This window comes from Anomaloglossus baeobatrachus, chromosome 3, assembly GCF_048569485.1.
Source record: "Anomaloglossus baeobatrachus isolate aAnoBae1 chromosome 3, aAnoBae1.hap1, whole genome shotgun sequence".
NCBI classification, from domain to species: Eukaryota; Metazoa; Chordata; class Amphibia; order Anura; family Aromobatidae; genus Anomaloglossus; species Anomaloglossus baeobatrachus.
The window spans coordinates 418,945,293-418,972,382 of record NC_134355.1 but is presented as its reverse complement, the minus strand read 5'-3'; the positions used below and the strand labels follow the sequence as shown (position 1 = coordinate 418,972,382).

Below are 27,090 nucleotides of genomic sequence, written 5' to 3'. Positions count from 1 at the left end.
ATTCCTTTTTTCTCAGAATGTACCCGACTGTTGATTTTGCTACTCCAAGCATGTCTGCTATCTCTCTGATGGATTTTTTCTTTTTTTTCAGCCTCAGGATGTTCTGCTTCACCTCAATTGAGAGTTCCTTAGACCGCATGTTGTCTGGTCACAGCAACAGCTTCCAAATGCAAAACCACATACCTGTAATCAACCCCAGACCTTTTAACTACTTCATTGATTACAGGTTAACAAGGGAGACGCCTTCAGAGTTAATTGCAGCCCTTAGAGTCCCTTGTCCAATTACTTTTGGTCCCTTGAAAAAGAGGAGGCTATGCATTACAGAGCTATGATTCCTAAACCCTTTCTCCGATTTGGATGTGAAAACTCTCATATTGCAGCTGGGAGTGTGCACTTTCAGCCCATATTATATATATAATTGTATTTCTGAACATGTTTTTGTAAACAGCTAAAATAACAAAACTTGTGTCACTGTCCAAATATTTCTGGACCTAACTGTATTTCACTTTCTTTATATGTGATGATAAATCTTTTTGCCACTAAGATGTGGAAGATATATCAGTTGTACCAAAGTGTCTAGTTATTACTGAGGAAGCTGCAGTTAGGCAAAATTACAGAAGTCTTTGTTTTTGGGATCTGCCCTGCTAAACCACTGTTATATAGTGTTATTTTATTTTGTTACTTGACTTATATGTAAACATCATGCTAAAAAGACACATGATACAAAATAGTGAAAAAGAAAGGAGTTGCCCAGAGAAGTCTATCAGTAGCAGTTTCCAGTCTCCAAAGTTTCACTAAGAAATTTAAATCTGTTTGGTAATAAACTTCACCACACATGGTGTATTTGAATGCCAACAATCACTCGAATAAGGGTCCAAAGCTTCCCCATTCCTCCTCACTGGATTAGATGCTTCAATGGAGTGGTGGTCAAGCATGTACCCTCTATTCAATATCTGATTGTGGTTAGAAACTCAGAACGGTGGTCAAGCATGCAACCTCTATTCCATATTTCACTGTAGTTAGCAGCTAAGAATGGCTGTCAAGCATGCACCCTCTATTAAAATATCTCACTCTGATTAGAAACTTCAATGAAGCGGTGGTAAAGCATGCACCCTCTTTTCAATATCTCACTGTGGTTAGATGCTTCAATAGAGCAGTGATCAAATATGCACCTGTAGTGCCCCATGGGGCAAGTGTTTTAACCTACTCGTCGCTGGGCCGTGGGTGCAGATCCTCTGCGTCATCACGAGGTTGCCTGGCCTGGGTCCGTTACCCCGAAGCGTACAGGAAGGAGGGTCGTAGGGTGTCAGGGAGGATGGAGGTGGTAGTTGGAGATTAGGAAAGTCTTTTTAAGGATCTTGACGCCACCTGTGGTACATGGCCTGGGGTGGCCCACCGTTGCAGGGTCTGTTACTGGGGAGATGTCGGGTGCAGCCGGGATGGTATCGCTCCCCACAGGTGGAGCGGGCCCCGGGAGGATGGCAGAGGATGGGGGTGGTGGTAGTCCCCATTGGCGCCGCAGCGCTGGGTGACGGTGTTGGTAAAGGAGAGGCAGAGACAGGGGCTGCGGTTCCAGGGCGTTTTACTCACAGGTAATTCAAGCGCTGCCCCAGAGTACCGATCTCTGCCACAATGGGCTCTAGCTGATCCTGGATAGTCGTCGGTCACCGCTGGTGCCTGTGAAAGTCTTTTAGTAAAGTGTCCCTCAGTTGCTATCCGGAACCCAGGCCGAGCCTCCTGCTCCAAGCCACGGGCCCATGAAGAGAGAGAAACACTAACTCATGTTGACAGTGCTAGATGTTATCCTAAGCTGTGCCCAAAAAGGTTCAACAGTCAGTGTGTTGGTTGCACCTACTTCTACCCCATGGGGTGCCCGCCCCCGGTGGTTGTCCTAACGACTGGGAAAGTCCCATGCTTCATGATGGCTGACTCCCCTGTGTGCCCTAGTCCAACCCCCTGTGAGTAAGCACCTTACTGTTGTTTGTGTGTGTTTTGTAAAGGCACCGGCAGGTTAACCCCCTCCTGACCTGGGATAGATATTACTGTCGCAGGTGGAGGAGGGGACGCTGCGCTCTCCCACTGCTCGGGTCCGGCCGCTGCTGCTGCGGCTGCTGCTGCTCGGTGGTGGCTCGAGTGGTGGGCCGGATCCCGGGGACTCGAGCGGTGCTCCTCGCCCGTGAGTGAAAATGGTGGGAATTGATTTGGATGGTGGAGATTTGGTGATTGTCCGTGACGCCACCCACGGTTGTGGTGAAGTTAGTGACACCACCGCTGCTCTGGACGGGGATCCTGGGAGCGGTGACAGGGAGCAGCTTTGATGTTAGTTCTCCCCTCCGTGGGTAGGGGGTTGGTTGTCCCGGGGCCCGGTGATGGGGTAGGGATGGATAGCAGGCGGGTTACGGGGCCTGGTGAGGTGCAGGGTCGCGGGGGCAGCGCTGTGCCGCACGGCACGGTGGTACTCACTCAGCCAATGATGAGGACACAGTTCTCGGTAAAACACACGGCTGGATGGACGGGTCTCACAGACGGCTGCGGTGTTGTTTCTCCCGGCAGGTTGATGGTGACTGCCTTTCCCTGCACCTATGTACTGTAAACGGTTCCAATGGGTTCCCACCGGTAACCTGCTCCCCAGCTTGGATGGGAGATGAAGGAGCCCCTTTTGCCCGCAGGCTCTGGCCCTGGGAACGGTAGCCTTGGCGGTGGCTGTGTTTCCCTCTCACGGTTGGACTGTTGCCTTCTGTCGGGACTTGGCTGCTGGGAAACCCAGGAGGTTCTCTTCACTGACGGATTTGGCAAATTCACGGCGACTCCTAGCCTTGCCGGGGTCCGTAAGCCCCTGCCAGATGGTGCTGACTTCTCTTTGTGTACCGGTCCAGTACCGCCGGGCCACCGCCCGTCCACGGTCCTTACGGTAGACTCCGATAGGCTACTCCTGCAGACGGTCACCACCGCCTGCCAACCTTGCTGATCCGTCCGGGCCACACACCCGGACCAACTTCAGGCTTCTCTACTACCACTTCACTTCCTCTCACTTTCTCCTCCAAAACTAATCTCAACTCTCTGCCTTTCCCGCCTCCAGGACTGTGTACTCCTCGGTGGGCGGGGCCAACCGCCTGGCCCACCCCCTGGTGTGGACATCAGCCCCTGGAGGAAGGCAACAAGGGTTTGTGTCTGACTTCGGTGTGCCTGACCGGGAGTGTGAGGTGTGTGGGTGTTGTTCTCTGTGGCCCCTGGCTTGTCCAGGGCGCCACATTCCCCCATAGAAGTGGTGTTATACCCTCTGGCGCCTGAAGCCCAGGGGCGCCACAAGCCGCCAATTCAATATCTCAGTGTGGCTAGAAGCTAAGAGTGGCGATAAAGCATGCACCCTCTATTCAATATTTCACTGTGGTTAGAAGCTGAGAGCGGCGGTCAAGCATGCACCCTCTATTCAATATCTCACTGTGGTTAGACGCTAAGAGCGATGGTAAAGTATGCACTCTTTATTCAATATCTCGCTGTAGTTAGAAGCTATGAGCGGTGGTTAAGCATGCATCCTCTATTCAGTCTCTCTGGGATGGATAATTAGAGCTGAGCACTATACTTGAATTGTCTTGTTTTTCAAATAATCAAAGCATCCATCCATTACTTTAATGACGGTCATAAATAGCTTGAATGGTTACACCCATTCTGGCAATACTACAATTAATTCTATATCGGTTTACTAGATATCAGAAGAGTGTGTCTGCTTTCTTTCAAAAACAGTGCCGCACCTGTCTAAGTTGTATGTGGAATTGCAGCTCAGCCTCATTTACTTTGGGAACTAAGCTGTAATGCCACAATCCATAGACACTTGTGGTGCTTTTCTATAAGAAATAATCCATGTTTTTATTTAACCCATTATTGCTTTAATAACCATATAGTGAGTCAATAGGAGTGTGTGAAACAGGCTCAAGAACAGAGCCTGCTCCACTAGGACACATGCCAGCTGTGTTATACAGCTGTCATTGTCCTACAACAGAAACAATTGGAAATGTCAGCTGTAATCAAAATGTTGAATGTACCCGTAAATGTACCATTACAAATTACAGATTAGCGCTCAAAAAACAAGCTCTTATACAACTCCATCAACATGTTGATGAAAAATGTTGTCTCAAAAATAAGTTTACAATTTTTCCAAGCCAGTGAAATAGTGCCTGTACATTGTTACTGAATGATACAGGTGATAAAATAAAAATCTAAAAAAAATTACAGAATTGTCTTTTTTCATAATTTCTCCTCAGTTTATATTTTGTTTCCAATTTTCCGTAAACTTGTTGGAAAAGTCCATTTGAAACTTCAACTTGTCTTGTAAAGAAAGAAGCCCGCATGTCGCTGGAAAAACAAAAAAATTGTGTCTCTTTGTAGTTGGATAAGAGTAATATTAAAATTCAGAAATGAAATTTTGCTATGTTAGTACAAAATGAATTTTGGATATTTTGGTTAAGTGATATGAAATGACAGGAGTTGTGGGGGGGGGTTCTGTTTGTTAAACTTTTGATCTAGAGGCATTGTGCTCAGTAAAACCCAACTTGCTGCAGTTATCATACATTATTTCATGGAGGCGAAGCTCCATATCCTGCTTCTGACACTCTACATAATATACGTAGGTGCTTCTAAGCTTGTAGCTGATTAAAATAATAAATTATTGCCATTTCTTCCTCCAGGTCTAGGGACAGGCTGCTGCCATGTCTTCTAAGGTTGTTCCGTATTATCAAAAGAGACAGAAGCATTATGATCACTCTTACCGCAATGTTCAAAGCAGATATGTAGTCCAAGAATATTCAACCCAAAAGTAAGTGGTGCTTGCCTATAAATAATTGAATTGTAATGGTAAAGGGCTGCATTTTTTTAAATATGCTAATTATGTCATATTTATGATATATTCATTTGAATGGGTAAAAGAACACAGCAAAAATGCTGAAAGAATTGCTATGCTGCGGTTCATATGCAGCTCAAAGAAAGGACCTTGTGAATGACTTAATGCTGATGCTACTGTAAAACACTATTTTTTTTCCCCACAAAAAAAATGCAACAAAAATGTTACATGTGGACAAGCCCATATACTGTCCAGCATCATGGTCAGTGTATTACAGATAATTTTTGCCTTCTATTACATTTTGTTTGCTTGTCTGAAACTATTAAAGATAAAGTGCTCTTTCAAAAAACTTTTGACTTCACAAATACAGATCTGTAGGGTCTTGGTGTTGAGACCCCTCCGATTGCAACAAAAAAGGAGTAGAGGAGCTCAGCAGATCTCTGTTCCAAGACTGAAGCCAAGCTCAGTAGCGAGAGGGCCAATGCACATTAGATTATACTTGTCTTAAAGGGATGATTGTGAGCATAATCCATGGTCATCAGCTGGTTTGGTGAAATGAATACCAACAACCAATAAGTGTTCATAATTGTTCCAAACGCTGGTCGAAAATGAAAGATTTTTTTGGATGGTAATCAACACTGGCTGCATCATGGCATGAAACAAAAAAAACAGTATTAGCCGATGTAGTGTGTTGTGTGATTGAGGAAAGACCAACAATTGTTTGTTGGAATAATTTTCACCTAATGTGCATGGGTGCCTTATGTCTGGAAGAGCAGCACTTGGTTGATAATTTCTCCTTCTTTTGAGAGATTTCAGCACATGGACCTCCAGTGATCAAAATGTCTCTTTCACATGACTGTATTTTTGGTTAGCGTGAGTTTGAAGTTTTTTCACATTGAATATTCACACAAAAAAAATTGCCACGTGTACTATTCTCTTCCATAATTGAGTTGAGCGCTGTCAATTCAAGTCTAAGGTACTGTACATAGATTTTTACAGAAACATTACAATTCTTAAAATTATGTCTTGTATGTTTTTCTTAAAGCACACCAATCACCAGGATTTTTTGATATAAACTAAAGCCAATGCTATACTGGCTCTATCATGCTGATTCTATACATACCTTTAGTTGTCAATTGGATGTATAGTTTTTGAAATACAGGCAAGTAAAATTACAGCAATGTACAGCTTTTTGATTGGCAACAGCTGCAGAATAGCTAATAGGTGGGTGGGATTTTGTTATCTATTCCCGCCCTTGTCTGCTGCCTGGCCGCTGTAGATGTTAGACTGTATGGGCTCCTTCCTGGTATGAGTCACTTCTGTCACGTGATAGGGGCGTGTTAGAAATACAGCCCATACAGTCTAACATCTACAATGGCCAGGCAGGCAGACAGGGATGGGAATAGATAGCAAAACCCCACCCCCATATTGGCTACTGCTGCCAATCAAAAAATCTGTACATTTCTGTAATGTTACTTGCCTGTATTTCAGAAAGTATACATTCAATTTGACAACTAAAGGTATGTATAGAATCAGCATGATAATGCCAATTGTTATGATATAGGTCTGTATCAGCCACTGTGGTTTCCTTATTTCACCCAGCTCTGGTATGATCATGTCAGGGGTTAACTCCTCCCTGCTTCACTCCGGTTTCCGGGACACTATATCCTGGTGCTGCACCTCTGGTTCAGTGCCAGTGATAGTTTATGTTCTGCAGCATGTGTTACAGGCTCTGGTGAGTTATCTGATCTGTCCTGCCTCCCAGCTACCTTGTTCTGAACCGTAGTCTCCTCCATTTGTCTGTCTGTCCCGGTCCCTGACTATCTGCTCCTGTCTACTGTGTACCCTTCCCTGTCTGTCTTATCCCGGTCCCGACTTGTTTGTCCTCCTCTCTTGTTTGCACTTAGACTTCCCGGCACCTGACCTGTATACTCGTTCCTAACTTCGGCTCCGTCTTTCCCCTCTGTTGCATACGTGACTTCCCGACTTCCAACCCTCGGCTATCCCCTGACCATGATTTGGTTATCCCTGTGCTATTGATAGACCTCCTGCTGCTGACTTGGTTTATTGACTACTCTACTGCCCTCTGGTGGTTTGCCTACTAACTGTATTCTGAAGCTACACTGCTTGTAGCTTTAGTGTCTCCCTTATTACAGTGTGACACCAATATAGCACTGGCTTCAGTGTATATAGAAAAATCCTGCTGATTAGTGCACTTTAATTTATAATATATAAAAACAAATGCCGTACGGATACGTATGTACAGATATTAAAAATGGATGAAAAATCATGTATTTGTTCTAGCTGAAAATTACACTATTTTTTTTTATATGGATGTTTGAACTCCTTACACACGAAAGGTTTTCTGAAAGCGCACGTTCACATTAAGTTTAGAAAGAAGTTGCTTTAACAGTGTGGTACACCAAGAAATGTCAGCATTTGATGAAAGATCTGGTTGTTAGAAGTGTTTAAATGCATAATTTGAATTAAATTAATAAATTCACCAAATAATGAATACAAATGTTTTGTACACTATTTCTGTATAATATAATAGATTTTCTTTCTTTCTTTCCCTCCAGTTCATTTTTTCTCATACATTAGGAATACCTTAATTTTGTGTTTTCATTCAGTGTATTTTTTCCTCCATAATTACGTAGTGACCACCTTTATTTTTATCCAGGAAAGAAATAAAATTATCAGCCATAATCAGGCTGCTTTGCTTCTGGTCACAAACAATTTACTACTTGACTGTTTTGTTCTTCTTTCGATATTTCTGAATGGGTTCTGACTTTTAAAACAACTAAAGAGAGAGGTTCCTTGTTTGTACATTTGGGTATGTTCACATTGCGTTTGAGGCGGGTAGAAAAGAATGGTTAACCACACTTTTGTGCCTGCCTCAGAAAGGCGGATGATGCCGAAACAGGCAAGACAAAGTAAGGGAGGGGTTTCACCTGAATCCCATTTTTTAGGGCATCAGACAGAAGCCCTGATGAAGCAACTGACTTATGGCCCAAACGCACATAGCCTTACTGATTTATGACTACATTACAAAAAATTGTAAAGAAATAATTTTCACACATACACAGAGAAACCAAACAAAAAGGGAAGAATAGACATGATCTCCTGCTCAGTAGCCTCATATATTTAAAGGAAACCATCATATTCAGGAATAATTCATTTGCATTCAATGTTTGTGTTCCTTATATCTCCCTACATTATTAGCCATTAATGGGATTGGCTCTCAAAAAACATGTTTGTTCAACCTCCGAGGCCCACATTGAAGTCCTGTGTACCCGATTGAAAGTAGACATCTTCATTCACACTACTACCAATCCAATTATTGTTGAGCACAGTGCTCAGCTATTCTTATCTGTCCCACAGACATTGACTGGAATTGACCGCAGCTCTATTCTGACTGGGGACATACAGTAGGACCCCCAGTCTAGTGATCAGTGCGAGTGTCATTGTATGTACCAGGAACATATATCTATTATTAATAAATGTTGTGTCCAATACCAATTTGTACAAAAATATGGCGGCAAATTGAGTCACAATGCAAAATCTTTATGAAAACCTCCGACCCACCTTATGCTGTTCTATATTACCAGTGACAGAAGAATTATTTGGCCTGTTACCTTTGCATGATTTGGTCAGTATTTTACCTCAGTATTTATAAGCCAAAACCAGGAGTTTGTGAAAATGCAGAAATGGTGCCTGTATTTCTATTATACTTTTCCTCTGATTGTCCCAGTAATGGGTTTGGCTTACAAATACTGATGACCCGTGTGAACGTTTCCTTAAAGGGGTATTACCATCTCCAAGATCCTATCACAATATCTAGTAGATGTAATAATATTAATATTAGCAAATACCTCCAATTAGAAATGTATTATAGTTCTTCTGATTCACTATGTCGCTTACCGTTCAGGTCATTGCAGGACCTTAGGTAACCTTGGTTACGGTCTCGAGTAACTAACTAACTGTGACTGTATGTGTGGTCATAACCATGGATACCTAAGATCCTGCAATGCCCTGAACTGAGGTAAGCAACATAGTGAATCCGAAGAACTATACTACATTTCTAATTAGAGGTATTTGCTGATATTATTATCATTACACCTACTACATATTGTGACAAGATCTTAGAGATGGGAACACTCCTTTAAAGAGATAAAATATCCAGGACTAAAGAAATCTTGTAACTTTATTCCATCAATAATGAGGACCTGTCATTTGCTATGAATATGTACTTTGTTGAACGTTCTCCTGACTTTGTAATTGATTATTCACTTCCTGCACCTCTACATTCTTGAGAAATGGCCATGTTTCCTTCTATGTAAATCTATTATTGTCAGCTAAGTAGGTGTGGTTCTCAAGATCAAGAAAACAGAAAGTAGAGGTAAGAAAACAAGAGAAAACAAAACCCAGAATAAGGGTTATAATACACAACCGTATGTCTCGCGCAAGTCTTGCATCCGTCACATGACACGGCCGCGCACTCTCCTAACAGGAGTGGGTCGGTTGTGTGCCGGCCCCCGTGCCAGCAGCCGGGCCGCTGCTTCTCGGATCCAGATCCGCGGTGGCCCGAGGAGTCTCTGGACCCGGGGGTCGCGCGGCCACTCGATGAAAGTTTGTGATTCCACCCACGGTGCGTGGTAAGGTGAGGGACCACCACTGTGGTTGGGGAGCCCGGTGACGATGGTGTGGAAGCCTGATGTTTTAACCCCTCCATGGGTAGGGGGTTTGTGTCCCGGGGCCCGGTGATGGGGATGAAGGGGAGCCGTGGGCTGTAGGCCTGGGAGACAGGGAGCAGAGAAACTTACAGTGGTTGTCGTTGTGCTGGATGAGGCTGTGCTGATTTGTGAGGTCAATGAACACACAGGCTGTGATTCAACCAAACGTCCTGCAGTACCACTGCCGCTGAGGGGGAGCACGTCCAGATGACTGTTCCCAGTGATGTTACTAGTGTGCTTTGGTCTAGTCTGACCCTCCGGGAGCCTTCACTTCCCCAACCCCTCACTCTCTGAGGCTGCTCTCTCACGCTGCCTGGGAGCTCCAACTCCCCAGACTGCTCTCCTCACTGAGAGCTACTTGAGAGCCATGACTCTCTTTGCTCCCCAGCCGACGACTAACTAGTTTGCTTAACCCTACGGTGGGTGGCCCTTTCCTCACTGGACCTGCCCCCTGGTGTGTGTGTGTGGGATTTGCATGCTGGTCTTAGCGAGATATGGATACTGCACAGAAAGGAAAATTGTGCAACACCCTGTGATGGCCTGATAGGCCAGGGCATCACATTCCCCCTTGGTTAAACGTAGCTTGTCCCCGAGCTACAGGACACATCAGGATTTTTTTAAACTGCTCCCGTAAGGAGAAAAAAGGGATAACATGGTATAAACAGTTTCCATCCCTCACAGGGGAGGCACACTTCCCAACACTGCAAAAATACTTAAGAGTCCACACTCCCAATGTCCCGGATCCCGTTAACCCGCCACCCAGACAACCTGACCCTCTGCATACCTATGGTGGGTCCGTGACCAGGTTAAGAGCCCAGGTGTTGTAACAGATGACTCTGGTAACAGTCCTGAGCAACCTGGTAGCTGTTGCCCCTTTGCACCGACCCCCACCGGGGCCTCCTGGTGCCATCTACCAGCACAGCACCGTCCAAGGCCCTTGGCAGGCTTTCTCCTAAAACAACGGGTGGAAAAAGGTTCAACAAGGAGGGCGCAGTCTAATTATAGCAGAACTTTCCTGTCACCCATCGCCTGGGGATCCAGATGCTCTTCTCCAAGGAATACGGGAAGGTTCAACAAGGGTGACAGTCCATATAAAACTGATAAAACTTTTTATGAACTTGCAGGTAATGTACCAACTGCTCCGCAGCCGTGGTTGCAGGGCCCGGGTGCTCCGCCTCTGAAGACGGGCCCGGTGATGCGGCCGGGTCTGGTCTGGCCAGGGCTCGGGTCACCGCTGTCGTGACTGGAGCAAGGGACAGCAGCGGGGTTTCTGCAGCTGGAGCTTTCTCTGTAGACATTGAAAGTTCCGCTGCTGGGATTGGTATGGGCAGCTCGGCGTCTGCCGAGGACGGGGTGATCGGTAGTGGAATGCTCACCGCGAGCGCGGACGGTCCGGATCCCTCAGCCACTTTGGCCGGATTTGTTCAATCAGCAGGGACTGGGTAACCGCTTACCCTCTTTTCACGTGGGAATTCAATCTCACGGGCTCGCACCGCCACCGCCAGGCTCCTCATCTCTTCCCTCCAGTGGTTCAGAATGAAGAGGAATTGCATACGCATCCTCCGGCACAGCTGCTCTGTTTCCTTCTCTATCCATGCCGCGGTCCCAGGGACAGCACGCTCTGGGGACCAGTCTCGCTCCGCCATCTTGCCACTGCGTCTTCCAGGAACGTTGTAACAGAGTCCTGGCATCCCTGCTCCACTTCTGCTAGTACCACATTCTGGCCCGCCCCCTCGGTCTTTTCGCAGCACTCTCTCGCTGACCGTGGCCCTCTGGGAATTTCCGGTTCCAGCCTCACTGGGAAGACGAGGGGCTGGGCTTAAAGCTTTGTGCGCTTTCTCGGAGAAGACAGGGTATTGGCGCGAAAACATGGTGGAAAATGGCGGAATTGGCGAGAAACAAAATCTTGACTCATGGCCCTCGGCTTTCAAGGCGCACGTCACCCAGGTAAGTGGGTCTTGCTCGTATCCTGTTCGTGACGCCAAGTTTTTTGAGGTGTGCCACCCCCTGTGCCAGCAGCCGGGCCACTGCTGCTCAGATCCGGATCCACGGTGGTTCGAGGGGTCTCCGGACCTGGGGGTCATGCGGCCACTCGATGAAAGGGGGCTATGTACAGGGTTTTTTTTGTAAAGTTCATGATGCCACCCACGGTGCGTGGTAAGGTGAGGGACCACCGCTGCGGTTGGGGAGCCCGGTGACGGTGTGGAAGCCTTTTGTTTGAACCCCTCCGTGGGTAGGGGGTTTGTGTCCTGGGGCCCGGGTTAGTGATGAAGGGGAGCCGTGGGCTGTAGGCCTGGGAGACAGGCAGCAGAGAAACTTACAGTGGTTGTCGTGGTGCTGGATGAGGCTGTGCTGATTTGTGAGGTCAATGAACACACAGGCTGTGATTCAACCAAACGTCCTGCAGTACCACTGCCGCTGAGGGGGAGCACGTCCAGATGACTGTTCCCAGTGATGTTACTAGTGTGCTTTGGTCTAGTCTGACCCTCCGGGAGTCTCCACTTCCACAACCCCTCACTCTCTGAGGCTGCTCTCTCACGCTGTCTGGGAGCTCCAACTCCCCAGACTGCTCTCCTCACTGAGAGCTACTTGAGAGCCACCACTCTCTTTGCTCCCCAGCCGACGACTAACTAGTCTGCTTAACCCTATGGTGGGTGGCCCTTTCCTCACTGGACCTGCTTCCTGGTGTGTGTGTGTGTGGGATTTGCATGCTGGTCTTAGCACATCACTGGGTGACACCTGGAACAAAGGGAGAGATGGCTGCTGCACGGAAAGGAAAATTGTACAACACCCTGTGATGGCCTGATAGGCCAGGGCGTCACAGTTGCATGTGTTTCTATGCAGCTGACACGCTCTTGTCCGGAGAGTGGCAGGCCGAGCCGCGTGATGCGATGCGAGACTCACGCGAGTCATGCACTCGTGTGAGCGTACCCTTAAAAGAGCAGTGGCATTTAGACCAGATAACATTCAAAATTTATGACAAATGACAAGAAGTGGGTACAAATAAATAGCTGATGCCATCGGATTTCCAGCTTGCCTAATCTTCATTGCCATGAGGAAGCGCTGAATCCTGACCATGACAGCCATTTATTTGGAATAAAGATACAAGTTTTTACGGTATAGATTTCTACAGTGCTGGATAATGTTCTGTGTTCTCTGAAGAAAGTGTAAGATATCAAGCCAGGCTTGCAGTGTATAAAGTAATGATGGTGTGTTGTATGCATAGATAATGGTAGGTAACGTCATGGAGCTCCAACAAGTATGTGCAACATCATCTCTTCTCTATGTCACTACAGAAGAAGTAGCTCTGCTTCTACTCAAAGAGTTTCATCAATTTCCTCCGGCTCCAGAGTAAAATGTGTTTGTGGGGCTGATAGAGATGTTCCAGAATACTATGTCCCTGCATTTAAAAGAAGGTACATGCTATGGTGTACCATGCATGGGTAGTTAGAGCGTATGCTTAAAACATGACCTATTAATGTGTTTTTATAGTATAGTATCAATTAATATGCAATGATAATATATAATAATAATATGTAATATCCATGTCATCCCATCACATCCACAGGTAACAAGCATGATAAAATACTACAGCTCATGCAGTAGTATAGCATAACCCTACTCATTCATTGCTGTCAAATTACTCTTTCATATACATCTCATAATGGAATAAATTAATTAGTTAATAAAAAAGTATATTAATGAGTATTCTAATTATCAAAGAACATAATTCTCCATAGATTTACAAGATGTTTGTTGATATGATGAAAGTCTATCAAACAATGCCAATAACCCTGTTTTGGCATGTGTTTGGCCAATAAAAGTCTACAGGGATGTTAGAAAATCCTTTTGGACACCTTACAGATGTATACATTGATAGTTAGCTTCCTATTAAAAGAGCCTTAAAAGGGATGTTTGGGATAGGGTTTTAGAATCAGATCAATAGTGATACCATATTTGGCTCCTCACTATTTAGCTATTAGCAAATAATGTGGCTGCTAGATGTGCACATCTATGGAACTGCAACACGATAGCTCTGTATACTCTACAGTGTGTGCACCCATATCCTGTCCATCCCCATTAACACGAGAACGGCGGCAGCTATAGGCATAGAAGTGGTGTCTAGGTATAGGAAAGTAGCCATGCGCTATGCAATGAAACCACCTATAGCACCACCTGATGGAAAACAACGGAGTTAGCATTTTTATCTTGAAAATGGAACGAGATAGAGAAAAAAAGTGAATTACAAAGTTGTAGGGCATAATCAATTCAATACGAATCGACACCTTGCATACAGAAATGCTGTGATTACAACGTTTAAAACTCCCAAGGCTGCGGATGTGAAGCGATACCTCATGGAGACCTTCCTACAAGTCATTGGGTATGGTGGCTGTGTGGAGTGGCCTCCACACTCACTTGACCTGACCCCATTGGACTTCTTTCTGTGAGGTCACATCAAACAGCAGGTGTATACTTATTATTATTATTTATTTATAGAGCATCATTGATTCCATGATGCTGTACATGAGAAGGGGGTTACATACAGAATACATATACAAGTTTCAATAGACAGACTAGTACAGAGGGAAGAGGGCCCTGCCCTTGCGGGCTTACATTCTAAAGGATTTTGGGGAGGAGACAGTAGGTGGGGTGTAGGTTGGGCGGCAGCACCGCATGGTGGTGGTGCGGCAGCTACGCACGGTGGTGGTGGGGCGGCAGCTATGCACGGTGGTGGTGGGGCGGCAGCTCCGCACGGTGGTGGTGGGGCGGCAGCTCCGCACGGTGGTGAAGCAGTGAGGTCATTGTAGATTATAGGCATTTCTGAACACATGAGTTTTCAGGTTCCGTTTGAAGCTTGCGAGTGTAGTAGATAGTCTGACGTGTTGAGGCAGTGAGTTCCAGGAGACTGGGGATGCTCGGGAGAAGTCTTGGAGTCGGTTGCGTGAGGAGCAAATGAGAGAGGAGGAGAGAAGGAGATCTTGGGAGGACTGGAGAGTACGTTTTGGAGTGTAGCGAGAGATAAGTTCAGAGATATACAAAGGAGACAGATTGTGGATGGCTTTGTAGGTCAGTGTTAGTAGTTTGAATTGGATACGATGGAAGATTGGGAGCCAATGGAGGGATTTGCAGACAGGAGAAGCGGGGTGGTATTGAGGAGAGAGGTGGATCATTCGGGCAGCAGAATTAAGGATGGACTGGAGAGGGGCGAGCGTGTAAGCAGGGAGACCACAGAGGAGGATGTTGCAGTAGTCGAGGCGGGAGATTAGGAGAGCATGCACTAGCATTTTTGTAGATTGAGAATTGAGGAAAGGGCGGATTCTGGAAATATTTTTGAGTTGAAGATGGCAGGGGGTCATCAGGGATTGGATGTGTGGTATGAAGGACAAGGCAGAGTCAAAGGTCACTCCGAGGCACCGAACTTTGGGTGATGGGGAGAGCGTGATGTTATTTATTGTAATAGGTAGATCAGGTAGAGATAGAGAGTGTAGGTGAGACGGAGGAAAGATGGTAAGTTCAGTTTTGGCCACATTGAGCTTTAGGAAGCGAGAGGAAAAGAAGGAAGATATAGCCGATAGGCACTCTGGGATTCTGGACAGCAGAGAAGTGACATCTGGACCAGAGAGGTAGATCTGAGTGTCATCGGCATATAGGTGGTACTGGAAGCCATGGGACTTTATGAGTTGTCCCAGGCCAAATGTATAGATGGGAAAGAGTAAGGGTCCCAGGACAGAGCCTTGAGGGACGCCAACAGAGAGATGGCGGGATGAAGAGGTTGTGTGGGAGTGTGAGACACTAAAAGTGCAGTTGGAGAGGTATGAAGAGATCCAAGAGAGGGCGAGGTCTCTGACACCAAGGGAAGAGAGGATCTGTAGTAGCAGGGAGTGGCCGATAGTGTCAAAGGCTGAGGATAGGTCTAGAAGTAGGAGTATAGAGAAGTGGTTGTTAGCTTTGGCAGTAAGTAAGTCATTTTTGATTTTAGTCAGGGCAGTTTCAGTGGAATGATGTGGACGGAAGCCGGACTGTAGGTTGTCAAAGTGAGAGTTAGAGGAGAGGTGGGAGGAAAGTTCAGTATGGACGTGCTGTTCCAGGAGTTTTGAGGCAAATGGGAGTAGTATACGACCCCTTCACCCAAATTGCAGGACCTACGATGACGTATCACAGATGCTTGTGCAAACGTGTCACCTACCATATTGCACAATGTGCAGCAAGATACAGTATGCTGTCCAGAGTCCAGATGTGCATTGCAGCTGACATTGGCCACTTTGAGCATCAAAGTTAAATGAGCGCCATATGCGTGACCAGCAATCAATGTTTTGGGGGGAGTCATGGGTTTCATATCAAAGCATTTCTGTATGCAAGGTGTCGATTCGTTTTGAAATGATGATGCCCTACAATTTTTTAATTCACTTTTTTTTTTCTATCTTGTTCCGTTTTTGAGATAAAAATGCTAACTCCGTTGTTTTCCACTAGGTGGCGCTATTAAAGAAATATTTTGATGACTGACTTAGCAAAGTAGTGTATGGATATATCCGAGTGAAAAATAGATTGTCGTGAATAAAATTCTTCAAGCGTTATTCAACTTCCATTAAAAATAACATATACCACCTGGGTGGTAAATTAAAAACATGTTGACAGACTGAGATTTCAATACAATTGTAGGAAATAAGAAGCCTCAAGTGAAAACAAGCAGATTCATCATTCTCTTTTTCCCTGTTCACCTTTCCTTACTATTTTCCTTCCTAGTTCTTTCACTTTTTCATCTTTCTTCTTTTTTGTTCTTTCTTTCTTTCTTTCTTTCCACATTCTCCACTATTTATTATTTATCCACTTCCTAGTCTTCCCTTTTTCCTTTCTCTATTTTTCTTTCTTTCCTTCCTTCCTTCCTTCCTTTCTTTTTCTTCCTTAATCCTTTCCTTTCTTCCTTCCGTCCTTCCTTCCTTCCTTTCTTCCTTTCTTCCTTCCTTTCTTTCTTCCTTCCTTCCTTCCTTTCTTTCTTCCTTCCTTCCTTCTTCCTTCCTTCCCGTATCTTTTGTCTTCATGTTTGTCTTCTATCTTTTTAACCATTGGCAGTCGTGTAACGTGAAGTGAGAACATTACAAAGCAGAGCTGACTGTTCACATTATATACTTTTCATGCTGAAATATAAAAATTATGCAACCATGCTTTATGTGTTGATGAAAAATACCTATTGCTGGTACAATATAATAAAATAAGAACACTAATGCATTGTGGAGCTGTAATAGACCAGTATTTATTATAATACTGTTGCATGCTAAAATTAAATTATTTTGGATCCTTCTTTCCTTCTTTCTTTCTTTCTTTCTTTCTTTCTTTCTTTCTTTCCTTCTTTTTTTCTTTTTTTCTTTTTCTTTTTGTCTTTCTTCCTTCCTTTCTCTCTCTCGTTCATTCTCTGTACGGCTTACACTTTATTTACATACAGCTGGTCATAACGGTTTCTTTGCCTCAATACTTTCATGGTATACATCATTATGAAGATTTCCTTTATACATTAAAACCATTAACTCTAATTTATGTAGAGTTTGTGTCCTGCGCTTCTTCACTGTCTGGCTACTTCAAAGCATGGAAAGCAAACTTGGAATTTAATGAAGCTTTCTGTGAAATAACAAGAGCTATATACAATTGTTAGTGTTTATTTCTAATTGCATATTCCTTAATATAGGACGCAGGAAAAACGTACCGAGCAGCGCTCTGAGCAGCACGCTGAGCAACAAATTGAGCAAAGATCTCAGCAGCAACACAGAAGCTATGACCGAGGTGCTCATTATGCCACAGAGCTTGCCTTCTTGGAAGAAGATGTTCGTATCGCACGGGCCCTGGCAAGAGAACAGATTGATAAAGTTTCAATTCAGAGGATGGTAAGATAGTAATTTATTTTTTCGTTTATACACTATTTCAATTCTATGTCCTTATGATTTCGAGTTGCATAGACTCACTGTTAAGTGCACACCATAAGTGTATATAATAGTGCGGCAGAGACAGCAGTCACATAGGCCCAGCTTCCTTATGAGCTACAAAAGACTATCTACCAGATATCAGTATTATAAGTATCCTTGATAGGTGGTAATTGCATTTGGGACCAGAAGTTTCAAGTTACAAATCAATTGACATACTAATATGGTTATAAGGAAGCTGCCACTGGGTTTTTACCACATAATCTGAGAGGAGCATAATGTCATGGAAACCCATGACACTAACCTTCCTACATATTATACACTTGCACCCTTTAGTACATTCATGTGGCACTAAATGGTGTTTAGCCTGGTTTAACCTAATACAGAAATACAAATTTTTAAAAAATGACATGGAATAAAGGCAAAGGAGATAGCTGGGGGCTGATATTTTCAGGCAGAGAAAATGTATTTATTGGGCCCTTCCCAGTCTAAAAATACAAGCCTGCAGTTGCCCCAAAAGTGGTTGCGTCAATTCTGGCTCTTCGCCTTGGCTCTTCCCGATTGCCCTGGTGCAGTGGCAATTGTGGTAATGGTAGTTGGGCTTAATGTCAGCTGTGTAGTGTCAGCTGGCATCAAGCCCATGGGTTAGTAAGCCCCTTACTAACTTAATAGGTAAAAAGAGAAAAACACACACACACGAAAAATAGTTTATTTGAAATAATAACTCCCAAATCTCTCCCTAGTTAACCAATTTATTTAAACCTCCCCCAAAAACATGCAGGTCTGATGGAGTCAATGGATTCTGATATAGTCCAGGGAATCTGCGTAGTCCACAAATGGAAACCTGAAAGACATAATAAAGAGAAATAAAAACAATAGACAGTTGGTCGTTCACCTGTTTATTAGAAATCAAGATTCCCAAGTGTGACGCAGTCCAGTGGTTCCCCCAATGCTCCTCAATTACATAGATCAAAGGTTATGGAGCCTCAGAATGAGGAGACCACTGGACTACGTTGGTGAGGCTCAATGCCCCCCACTAATATCCCATCCCTCAAGTTACTCTTTGAGCAAAGAGTTGGCTCACGTTTTTCTTCCTCATATACTTGAAATAGAAACAGTTCATGAGCATTGTATAAGCTTTATTACTGCTTCATACAGGCAGATGCATTTATAGTCACTATAGTGAAAAATAAAAATAGCCTTAAAATTGATTTTTGTGGAGAGATATTTGGCTTATTACCAACTTTACTATTTTTTTCCATCAGGTAGAGGAAAAATTGGCATTACAGAGACAAATTCATGAAGAATGTGTAAGCCGTTCACCAGATATATTAGTCCGCCTCAGATCACATACTGTTTGGGAAGGTATGCCTGTGAAGCTGTTCTTTACTGTCCAAGGATATCCAACACCAGTGGTACAATGGTAAGAAAAAAAATATTCAACTCAATTATCACACCTAGTTACAAATGTAATAAATTTGTATTAGAAAAATATAAAAGAGCTGACCGTACATACATTTGACTAAAGACTACACTATATGGAGAAAAGTATTGGAACAACTGTACATTAAACGTAAAGAAGTTTTATGACATTCCATTCTAAACCCATGGTCATTAATATGGATTTGGTGCCCCCTTGACTAAACACCTTTCACTTTTCTGGAAAGTCTATCTACTAGATTTTGGAATGTGCCTGTATGAATTTTTGAACATTTATCCAGAAAAGCATTTGAAAGATCACAAACTGATGGTGGATGAAGGGGTTGGTTCCCCATCCAAGGTTTTTGATAAGGTTTAGATCAGGACTCTATGCAGGCCAGATAGGTTATTCCACATCAAACTTACCCGACCTAAACCTTGCGTTCTGCACTGGGAAACAGTCATGCTGGAACAGGAAAAAGGGCCTTGCCAGAAATGTTTTTACAAGGTTGGACGCATACAAATGTCCAAACTGTCTTGGTATACAAAAACATTTAGATTTTCCTTTACTGAAACAAACCACCAATCTTCACAGAACAATGCAGTCAGGCAGAGAAAGTTCTCTGGGCATTCACCAAATTCAAACTCATCAATTAGACTGGGAACCAGAGACATGTGATTCATCACTCCACAGGACACATTTCCACTGCTCCATACACCACACCAATGGCAGCATACGTTACGCCACTCCATCTGGCTTTTGGCACTGTGCTTGGTGATGTCAAGCTTGTAAGCTTCTTCTCGGCAATGGAAACCCATACTATGAAGGTCCCAGTGCAAAGCTTTTCCGATGATGTTAATGCCAGAGAAGGTTTTGAACTCAGAAGTTATTGAGTCAAGATAATTTTGGGACTTTTATCCATTATGCACCTCAGCAATCAATGACCCCATTCTGGAAATTTTCATGGACTATTACATTTTAGTTAAGCTTCTGAGGTTCATGAGTGATTCCACTTTTTCAATAATAAAATTATTATTATTATTAATAATAATAATAATAATAATAATAATAATAATACAACTCATAGATAATAGTGGAATATTTAGGAGGGAAGAAAAAATTGACATGTTACAACAATGGCATCCTATTACAGGACCACAATAAAATTTAGTGGATCCTTTAGAATGACCCATTTCTACAAAAATGTTGGAAAAACGAGACTGCATGGCTTAGAGCTGGATTTTATATACCTGTGGCAATTTGACTAAATGGAAAACCTGAATTTAATGATCAAGAGGTAGCCTCAATAGTTGTGTCCATGCAGTGTATTTCTCCAAGTTGGCCAGACATGCATGGTTTTTAATGGAGAGAGGAGACTAAGCAGCTGGAAGACACCTCTGTAGGTTGTTCATGTCCTCTAAGAACATGGTCAACATGTAAACGCAGGTATGCACAGGTATGCAACATTTGAGTTCACTAATTTTTTTTCAAATTTAATGACTAATTCTTATTTATTCTTATGCCCTGAATTTTCTTTTTTAAAAACACTTCTATTTTTAACCATCACATATGGATTTTGCACAAAAGAGGCGTGAAATGATGTACAAGTGAGGTGAACAAGAAAAATCTTTATTGTAGCAAAAATGTACACAATATGATATAGAAAAATATATTGAACATTCATTCCTCAACTTTATTGGAAATTAATTTTTTTCTCTTCAAAGCTTCACTTGATACCTTTTCTCTCATAGCAGGCCTGCGGATCTTTTCTGTGAAGCATCCAGCAGTGATCCACGATCATGTTCACATTCCATCTACCTTGGTATCGTCATTCCATCTTCTTGACATTTTAATTACACCTTTCTCCTTGCTCTTCCCTAACAGCACCAAAGATTTCATGAAAAGCATCTTTAGGAGAAGCTTTTATTTTTGTTTAGAACACGTCGTCCTTTATGAGTTTTGGAATATCCGGACCCACAAAATTGCCTTCCTTCAGACAGTTTCTGAAAGTTGGTACACAGGTACTTAAAGGTCTCTCCTTCTTTGGGTAGAGCTTTCACAAATGGCTTTATCAATCTAAGCTTAATGTGGAGTGGTGGCAGGAGACGTTAAGTGGGATCAACTAAACTTTCCACAACTATGTTCTTGAGTCCAGGTTGCAAAGATCTCGTTCTCATTATCCAACTTTTTTGGCTCCAGTGATGAGTTCTACCCCGGATATCCCATTCACACAAAAAGCATGGGTGCTTTGTGTATCCTCCTTGCTGCCCAATGAGCAAAGATAAAACTTTGAGATTACTACATGTTGACAATCCTTCATTCACGTAGTTAACTTTCTTAAGAATAAAATTTAAATTCTCATAGCTTTCATTGAAGAGCACAGAAAGTCCTACTGGCACTGAAGCATCCTTGCTGCTATTGTGCAGTAGCACAGTTTTGAGACTTCTTTCCAATGAATCAATAATGAGTCTTCACTCTTTTACATTGTACTTAATGTTAACTTTTTACATAGCCCGGGAACATCACTGCAGTACACTAGACCAATGTCTTGAGAAAAGCATGGAAGGAATTTCTTTTCTCTGCTTCTGTACCATGAAAAACAGGTATCGGAAGCTAACAGATTCTTTGCCTTTACTCTAGAGCATGAAAGTTCTGCAGAATATTTAGGAAGATCCAAGTTCCTGAATAAATAATTTAATTCAAACCGTGAAAAACGCTGAGTCAGCGTTTGTGAAAACACTTTACGTGATGGAATTTTTTCAATATTTCTACTGAGTTCAGTGGTTTATAATATATAAAAATCACCTCTTACTTTTCAAACAATATTACCCTTGCAGACCTGGGGGAGTCAGCACATTCTCAAATAAATAGAAGGCCATGCATTATATGGACACCCCAGGCACATCAATATTTGTACAGTAGCTCATCAAATAGGTTTATAGAGGGTGCCCCATTGATATTTTAATTTAGGCTAAGCTTTTTTGTTATAAATGTAACTTTACTGCTGTTAACTCAATTTACTTGACTTCTGAAACTATAATAAAAATGTTTAAAAAGTAAATTGAATATCAATTTTCCAGATTAATTTCCTATGTAATTTGTTTTTGCACTGTCGGAAAGCCTGGATATTTACTATTTAATGCTATCTTTACATTTCATTTTGACAAGCATTAAAAGTTGACGCAGACTCTTGTAAACTAGCCATTATCTATAATTAAATTGTTTGTTGCAATGAAATACAAAAGCAACTTACTTTATCCCAAGTAATGTCAAGGCATCCTGAGACCGTGTGAAATTAACTTGGCTGTGATTATAATACTATTGACTTTCCGGAAATGAATCTGCTCTTTCCATTAGGTATAAAAATGAAACTTTGATTAGCCCAGCAAGTGAACCAGGAAAGTACAGAATTGAAAGCAAATATGGAGTAAATAGCTTGGAAATATACAGGTAAATAATGTTTGTCAGTAATTGTTTGCATTATGGAGTGTATTATAGTTATCATTATGTTACTCGGGGTGAACAAATTACATCTTGTCAAGTCCAAGGCAGCAGAATCTCGTATTATCTTTTATATACATGAGTAGATACATGGTGTGCATAGACGTTAGTGGTGATGTTACTGTAGATTCCCTATACAAGTTTCCTTTGGTAAACCTATCTATACTATCATTACTGCAAAATTATATCTTTATGTGTATATAATCTGGGTTAAACCCAGGAGCAAAGTCAAAGATTACCTACCTATCCTTTTCCTTCACCTTCCATAAGGACCTATAAATTTGGCTTCCTGGTCACAGTATATAAAGTAGACCCTAATGGGCAACAGATAATGGCCACATAAAAGTGATGTATTAGTTGTACAGATTGAGAAAATGCTAGTTTAATATGATACCTATGATCAATGATGTTGGCCATTGAAAGGGGGTTTCTCCCAAATAAAGTTTATTTCAAAGTACATTTTAATCACTAGATTTTGAAATAATAATAAGTTCCACAATTGGACATGTCTAAAAAATATTTATTTGCTGAGATAATCTTATATATGTGCCCCTGCTATGTACTGTGTAATGGCTGTGTCTGACCATTCAGGGAGATATTCTGATCATAGCACATATCCTGGGCAGGGGAGCACACAAAAGAGAGTATACAGACATTAGAACACAGGATCATAGCTGCTTTTTTTGTGAGGTAAAACATTTTCCTGCCTGTTTATAAAAAATGTTTTATCGCAAAGAAAGAATTATTTGTGATTCAATGCTGTACTGTCTGTGTGGAACCGAGAGGATACGGCGGGTCACGAACGAGGAACGAGACCAGGCTCAGTGCAAAGTCTTTTCCTTTATAGGAAATACAGCAAATGTGTTCAATGCCACTAATGATATAAATATCAAAAAGCAAATAAGAGGCTAAAAGATAACTTTTAATAAAAGTATGTAAAAGACCTAATACTTAGGCCAATGTAACCAAAAGCATCCCTGACTACTGGTTACATTGGCCTAAGTATTAGGTTTTTTACATACTTTTATTAAAAGTTATCTTTTAGCCTCTTATTTGCTTTTTGATCTTTTCCTTTATAAAACGATTTGGGAAGTAGGAAATGCAACACGGCATCAAAGTAAGATATATACAAACAAATGTGCATACACCCGGCTCAGAAAGCCAGGAACAAATAAGCTAGTCTAGAGACCCTTTCCAATATCTCAGGAACTATCGGGAAACAATTTACCTAGCAGGAAAACCCAATCAATGCTGAAACAAAACTTATAGACTAATAAGTAGTGTAAATTACTGAGTGCAACGAGGATCTGTCTCTGGACTAGCACAGTGATTGACAACCTTAACTATTCCATTATTCCCCTCCCTCTCCCCTCATTACATATGCACATTAACAGATCACCTGGGGTTAAACACTTTATAACAAGCCATACGACAGTAGCTCAAGCTCAGTCCAGTGTAACTGACTGCAGTGTACGTTAACCAATTTAGCACCAAAGTACTACCATGTATGCGCACATGTCCTGCAACAATAGAAAAAAAATATGTGCGGGGCCTGAGCTCAGGACTTTCTGTACCCATGGATGAATCCAGGAAAGTATCAGGTCCGGGGAGGGTCCTGGCAGCTTTCAGCACCACAGCAAATCCATAAGTCACCTGCAGTCACCAGGACAGATCACCTCAGGGAAAAATTACCTCAGGGATGGATCACCTCAGGAACGGATAACCTCAGGAACGGATCACCTCAGGGACAAATCCGCAGGCCGTGAGAAAGCCAAGGTAACCAGGGAAATCACTTTGATCACAGTTTTCTCTCGCTCTCTGGCAGCAGTCTATGAATTCCGGCACTCAGCTGCTTGGCCTCTATTCACACAGCAATCAGCAGGCTGTCTTTAACACTTCAGGTATTGCAGACTAAGGCAGGGAAAGGCAATCACCACACTTCATGATCTCTCTTGCTCTGTCCTTCTGCTCTCTCTTGCTCCTCACAGAATCCTCATCCCAGATTGCACAGACACCCCTCTATTGGACGGGGAGGAAACACTGCAGCTGCACAGACAACCTTCTGGTGCACAGGAGGAGACACTGCAGCTGTAACATCAGAACTCTCAAATCTGTATACATATATATACATATACATACACACATATATATATATATATATATCTATATATATATATACTGTATATATATGATTATCTCAACACAGGAACATTTTTTTAAACACATCCTGTTGTTCAATTATTATTTCAAGATCTATTGATTAAAATTAACTTTGTGGAACCCCCCCTTTAAGTCCAGCCCCTAGTCCTGTAATGGAATGCCCCAAACCAAGCCTCACTCTTACAGGTGAGTTTGTGTAAACCACACAATATTGTTGCCATGGATATCTACAAATTTGCCAGGATTGTTTCAGAAAAATATGGATAGTCTTTGCAAATTAAGGACTGTTGACAGCTATGTGGCAAATGTTGGAGCAACTATATTTAATGGTTTGTGCTATGTTTAGGGAAAAATTAAAATTTGCTGCATAATGGTATGAACCATGTTTTTTTCTCAAATTAGCTTCTTCTACATCTGTATATACAGCATTATTGTTGACTTTACTAATTGTTAGTCAGAAGAATTACTTTGGGTTACTATGCTGGTTAGAACTACTGTTGAGAGAACACAGTTTACAAAATTGTCCAAGCCACACCACACTTAGAATATAAAAAAAATACAGCTCACTGCTGCTTATTCTATTATAAAACAAAGTACAGGGCCAGAAAATACATATACTGTATCTGATATCATAAATAATCAAACAGGACTATTTTTCATTAAAAAAAATAACTAAAGTGCATCTAAGCAGAGGAAGGAAGAAGCAACCGGAGTAGAACACTAGAGATCTCCCGTAGGCACTTGGCATTGCTTGACACTAAGGCTCTGTTCACATTACATGTCTCTAATCCTTTGCAGATCTCCATTTCCTTTTCCATTTTTAACTTGAAATTGAGAATAAAGTTATCTGAGTGAAAGGGAATATGATATTATTTATTTATTTAGACATTTTTGCATGGATTGAAACAGTGAGTACATTATATTATCCTTCTGAATTTGTGTCAAAGCCTTTCGTAGAATGTACATATATATTAGAAATGTATGGTTAAGGGCAGAATAATTGAATAATATGGTATATTTTAGTTTACAGCTTCAGCACCTACGATATCTTTTCTGTAAAAGACTATACATTTTTTTTTTTAAATATGTGTATTTTAATATTGCACCATTATTGGCTATTGGTTTTTTTTTGGCAATACTAACTCAGAATTGTTAGCTTATCATTTGTTAACTCCTTGGCAGAGGTGACTAAAAGTGATAAGTTATTAAAATGATTTGTTTCCCAGTGTGTCTCAGACACAATTTTAATTGTTGGATTTTCTATATTTTTTCACAAGATTTATGAAGCTAACACCAAATATATAGATTACTGGAAGCTATTCTGGTAATATAGGAATGAATGATAACAAAACTACAAAACTGAATATTAATTAAAGATAAACTTACATTTGAAGAATACTTTTCAGTGAGACAGTTCTACTCAACTAAAATTCAACATATAAAAAGCCCCTAAATTCATTATCTGTTGACCATCTTGTTTATCCTACCATGAGACCTATTGATCACTATAAAGGCTCCACACTTTACAGTCTCTCTAGTCTGAGGCTTGGACTCCACCCTATCCTTTAAAAAGCACATTCAAGCCATTATTACCATTTGTCGCCTCTGACTCATAAAAGAAATTTTGAACCAGTTTTTCAATCCGCTTTTAATCAAGAAAAATATTAGTAAATAACCTTATACACTGAAAAAAATATAAACACTGTTGTTTTTGATCCCATTCTTCATGAGCTGAACTTAAAGATCTAAGACTTTTTCTGTGTACACAACAGGCCTTTTTCTCTCAAATATTGTTCAGAAATTTAAATCTGTGTTAGTGAGCACTTCTCCTTTGCCGAGATAATTTATCTACCTCACAGGTATGGGATAACAAGATGCTAAGTAGACAGCATGATTATTGCACAGGTGCCTTAGGCTGGCCACAATGAAAAACAACTCTAAAATGTACAATTTTACATTATTGGGGTGGATCCAAGTGTTGCGTTTATATTTTTGTTTAGTGTATTTTTCACCTAGATTACTGCAACATAAGGCCACTTATCTAACAGCCCTGCACACCTCAAATCCATTGTTTACTCTGCTGTTCTAAGAAATCAACTCCTCCCTTAATATTTTTCTGACTTTGCAAATTTCATCACTGACTACCCATTACTCAGATAGTTTAGTTAAAAATCTGAAAAGTAGCATAGAAGTCCATCTACAACATGTCCCCTCCATACATCTCTGACTTAATCTTACACTACCTCCCCATATGTAATCTCTGCTTCACACATCTTTCTTTCCTTTCTTCCTGTATGTTCCTCACACAACTATCTCCAGGATTTCTCCTGTATGTTTATCATACAATGTAACTCACTATTATCCAAACTGGTCAGACTCTACCTTAAAACTCAATCTGAAAACCAATCTTCTAACCTACAATAACCAATAAGCGTGGTGTCATCACACTGGTCATCACCCTGTAGATGATAAGCCATCATGGGCAGTGCCCTCTCATCCTATTTACTGGTCTATCACTTGTTTAGC

At 42.0% G+C, this 27,090-nt stretch overlaps 1 protein-coding gene across 2 annotated transcripts in view; it reads left to right on the top strand.

Annotated features, from left to right (window-relative positions):
• MYOM2 (myomesin 2) overlaps positions 1–27,090 on the top strand; it is a 252,158-nt gene that overhangs the window by 9,607 nt on the left and 215,461 nt on the right. The window contains exons 2-6 of one of the 2 annotated variants that reach the window (XM_075340316.1): positions 4,686–4,813; positions 12,867–12,986; positions 17,252–17,447; positions 18,749–18,906; positions 22,261–22,353. In XM_075340316.1, the coding sequence (XP_075196431.1) occupies positions 4,707–4,813; positions 12,867–12,986; positions 17,252–17,447; positions 18,749–18,906; positions 22,261–22,353 (674 nt within the window). In that variant the 5' untranslated portion in view covers positions 4,686–4,706. The remainder of the gene's footprint in view (positions 1–4,685; positions 4,814–12,866; positions 12,987–17,251; positions 17,448–18,748; positions 18,907–22,260; positions 22,354–27,090) is intronic. The other variant, XM_075340317.1, reaches the window with a different exon arrangement.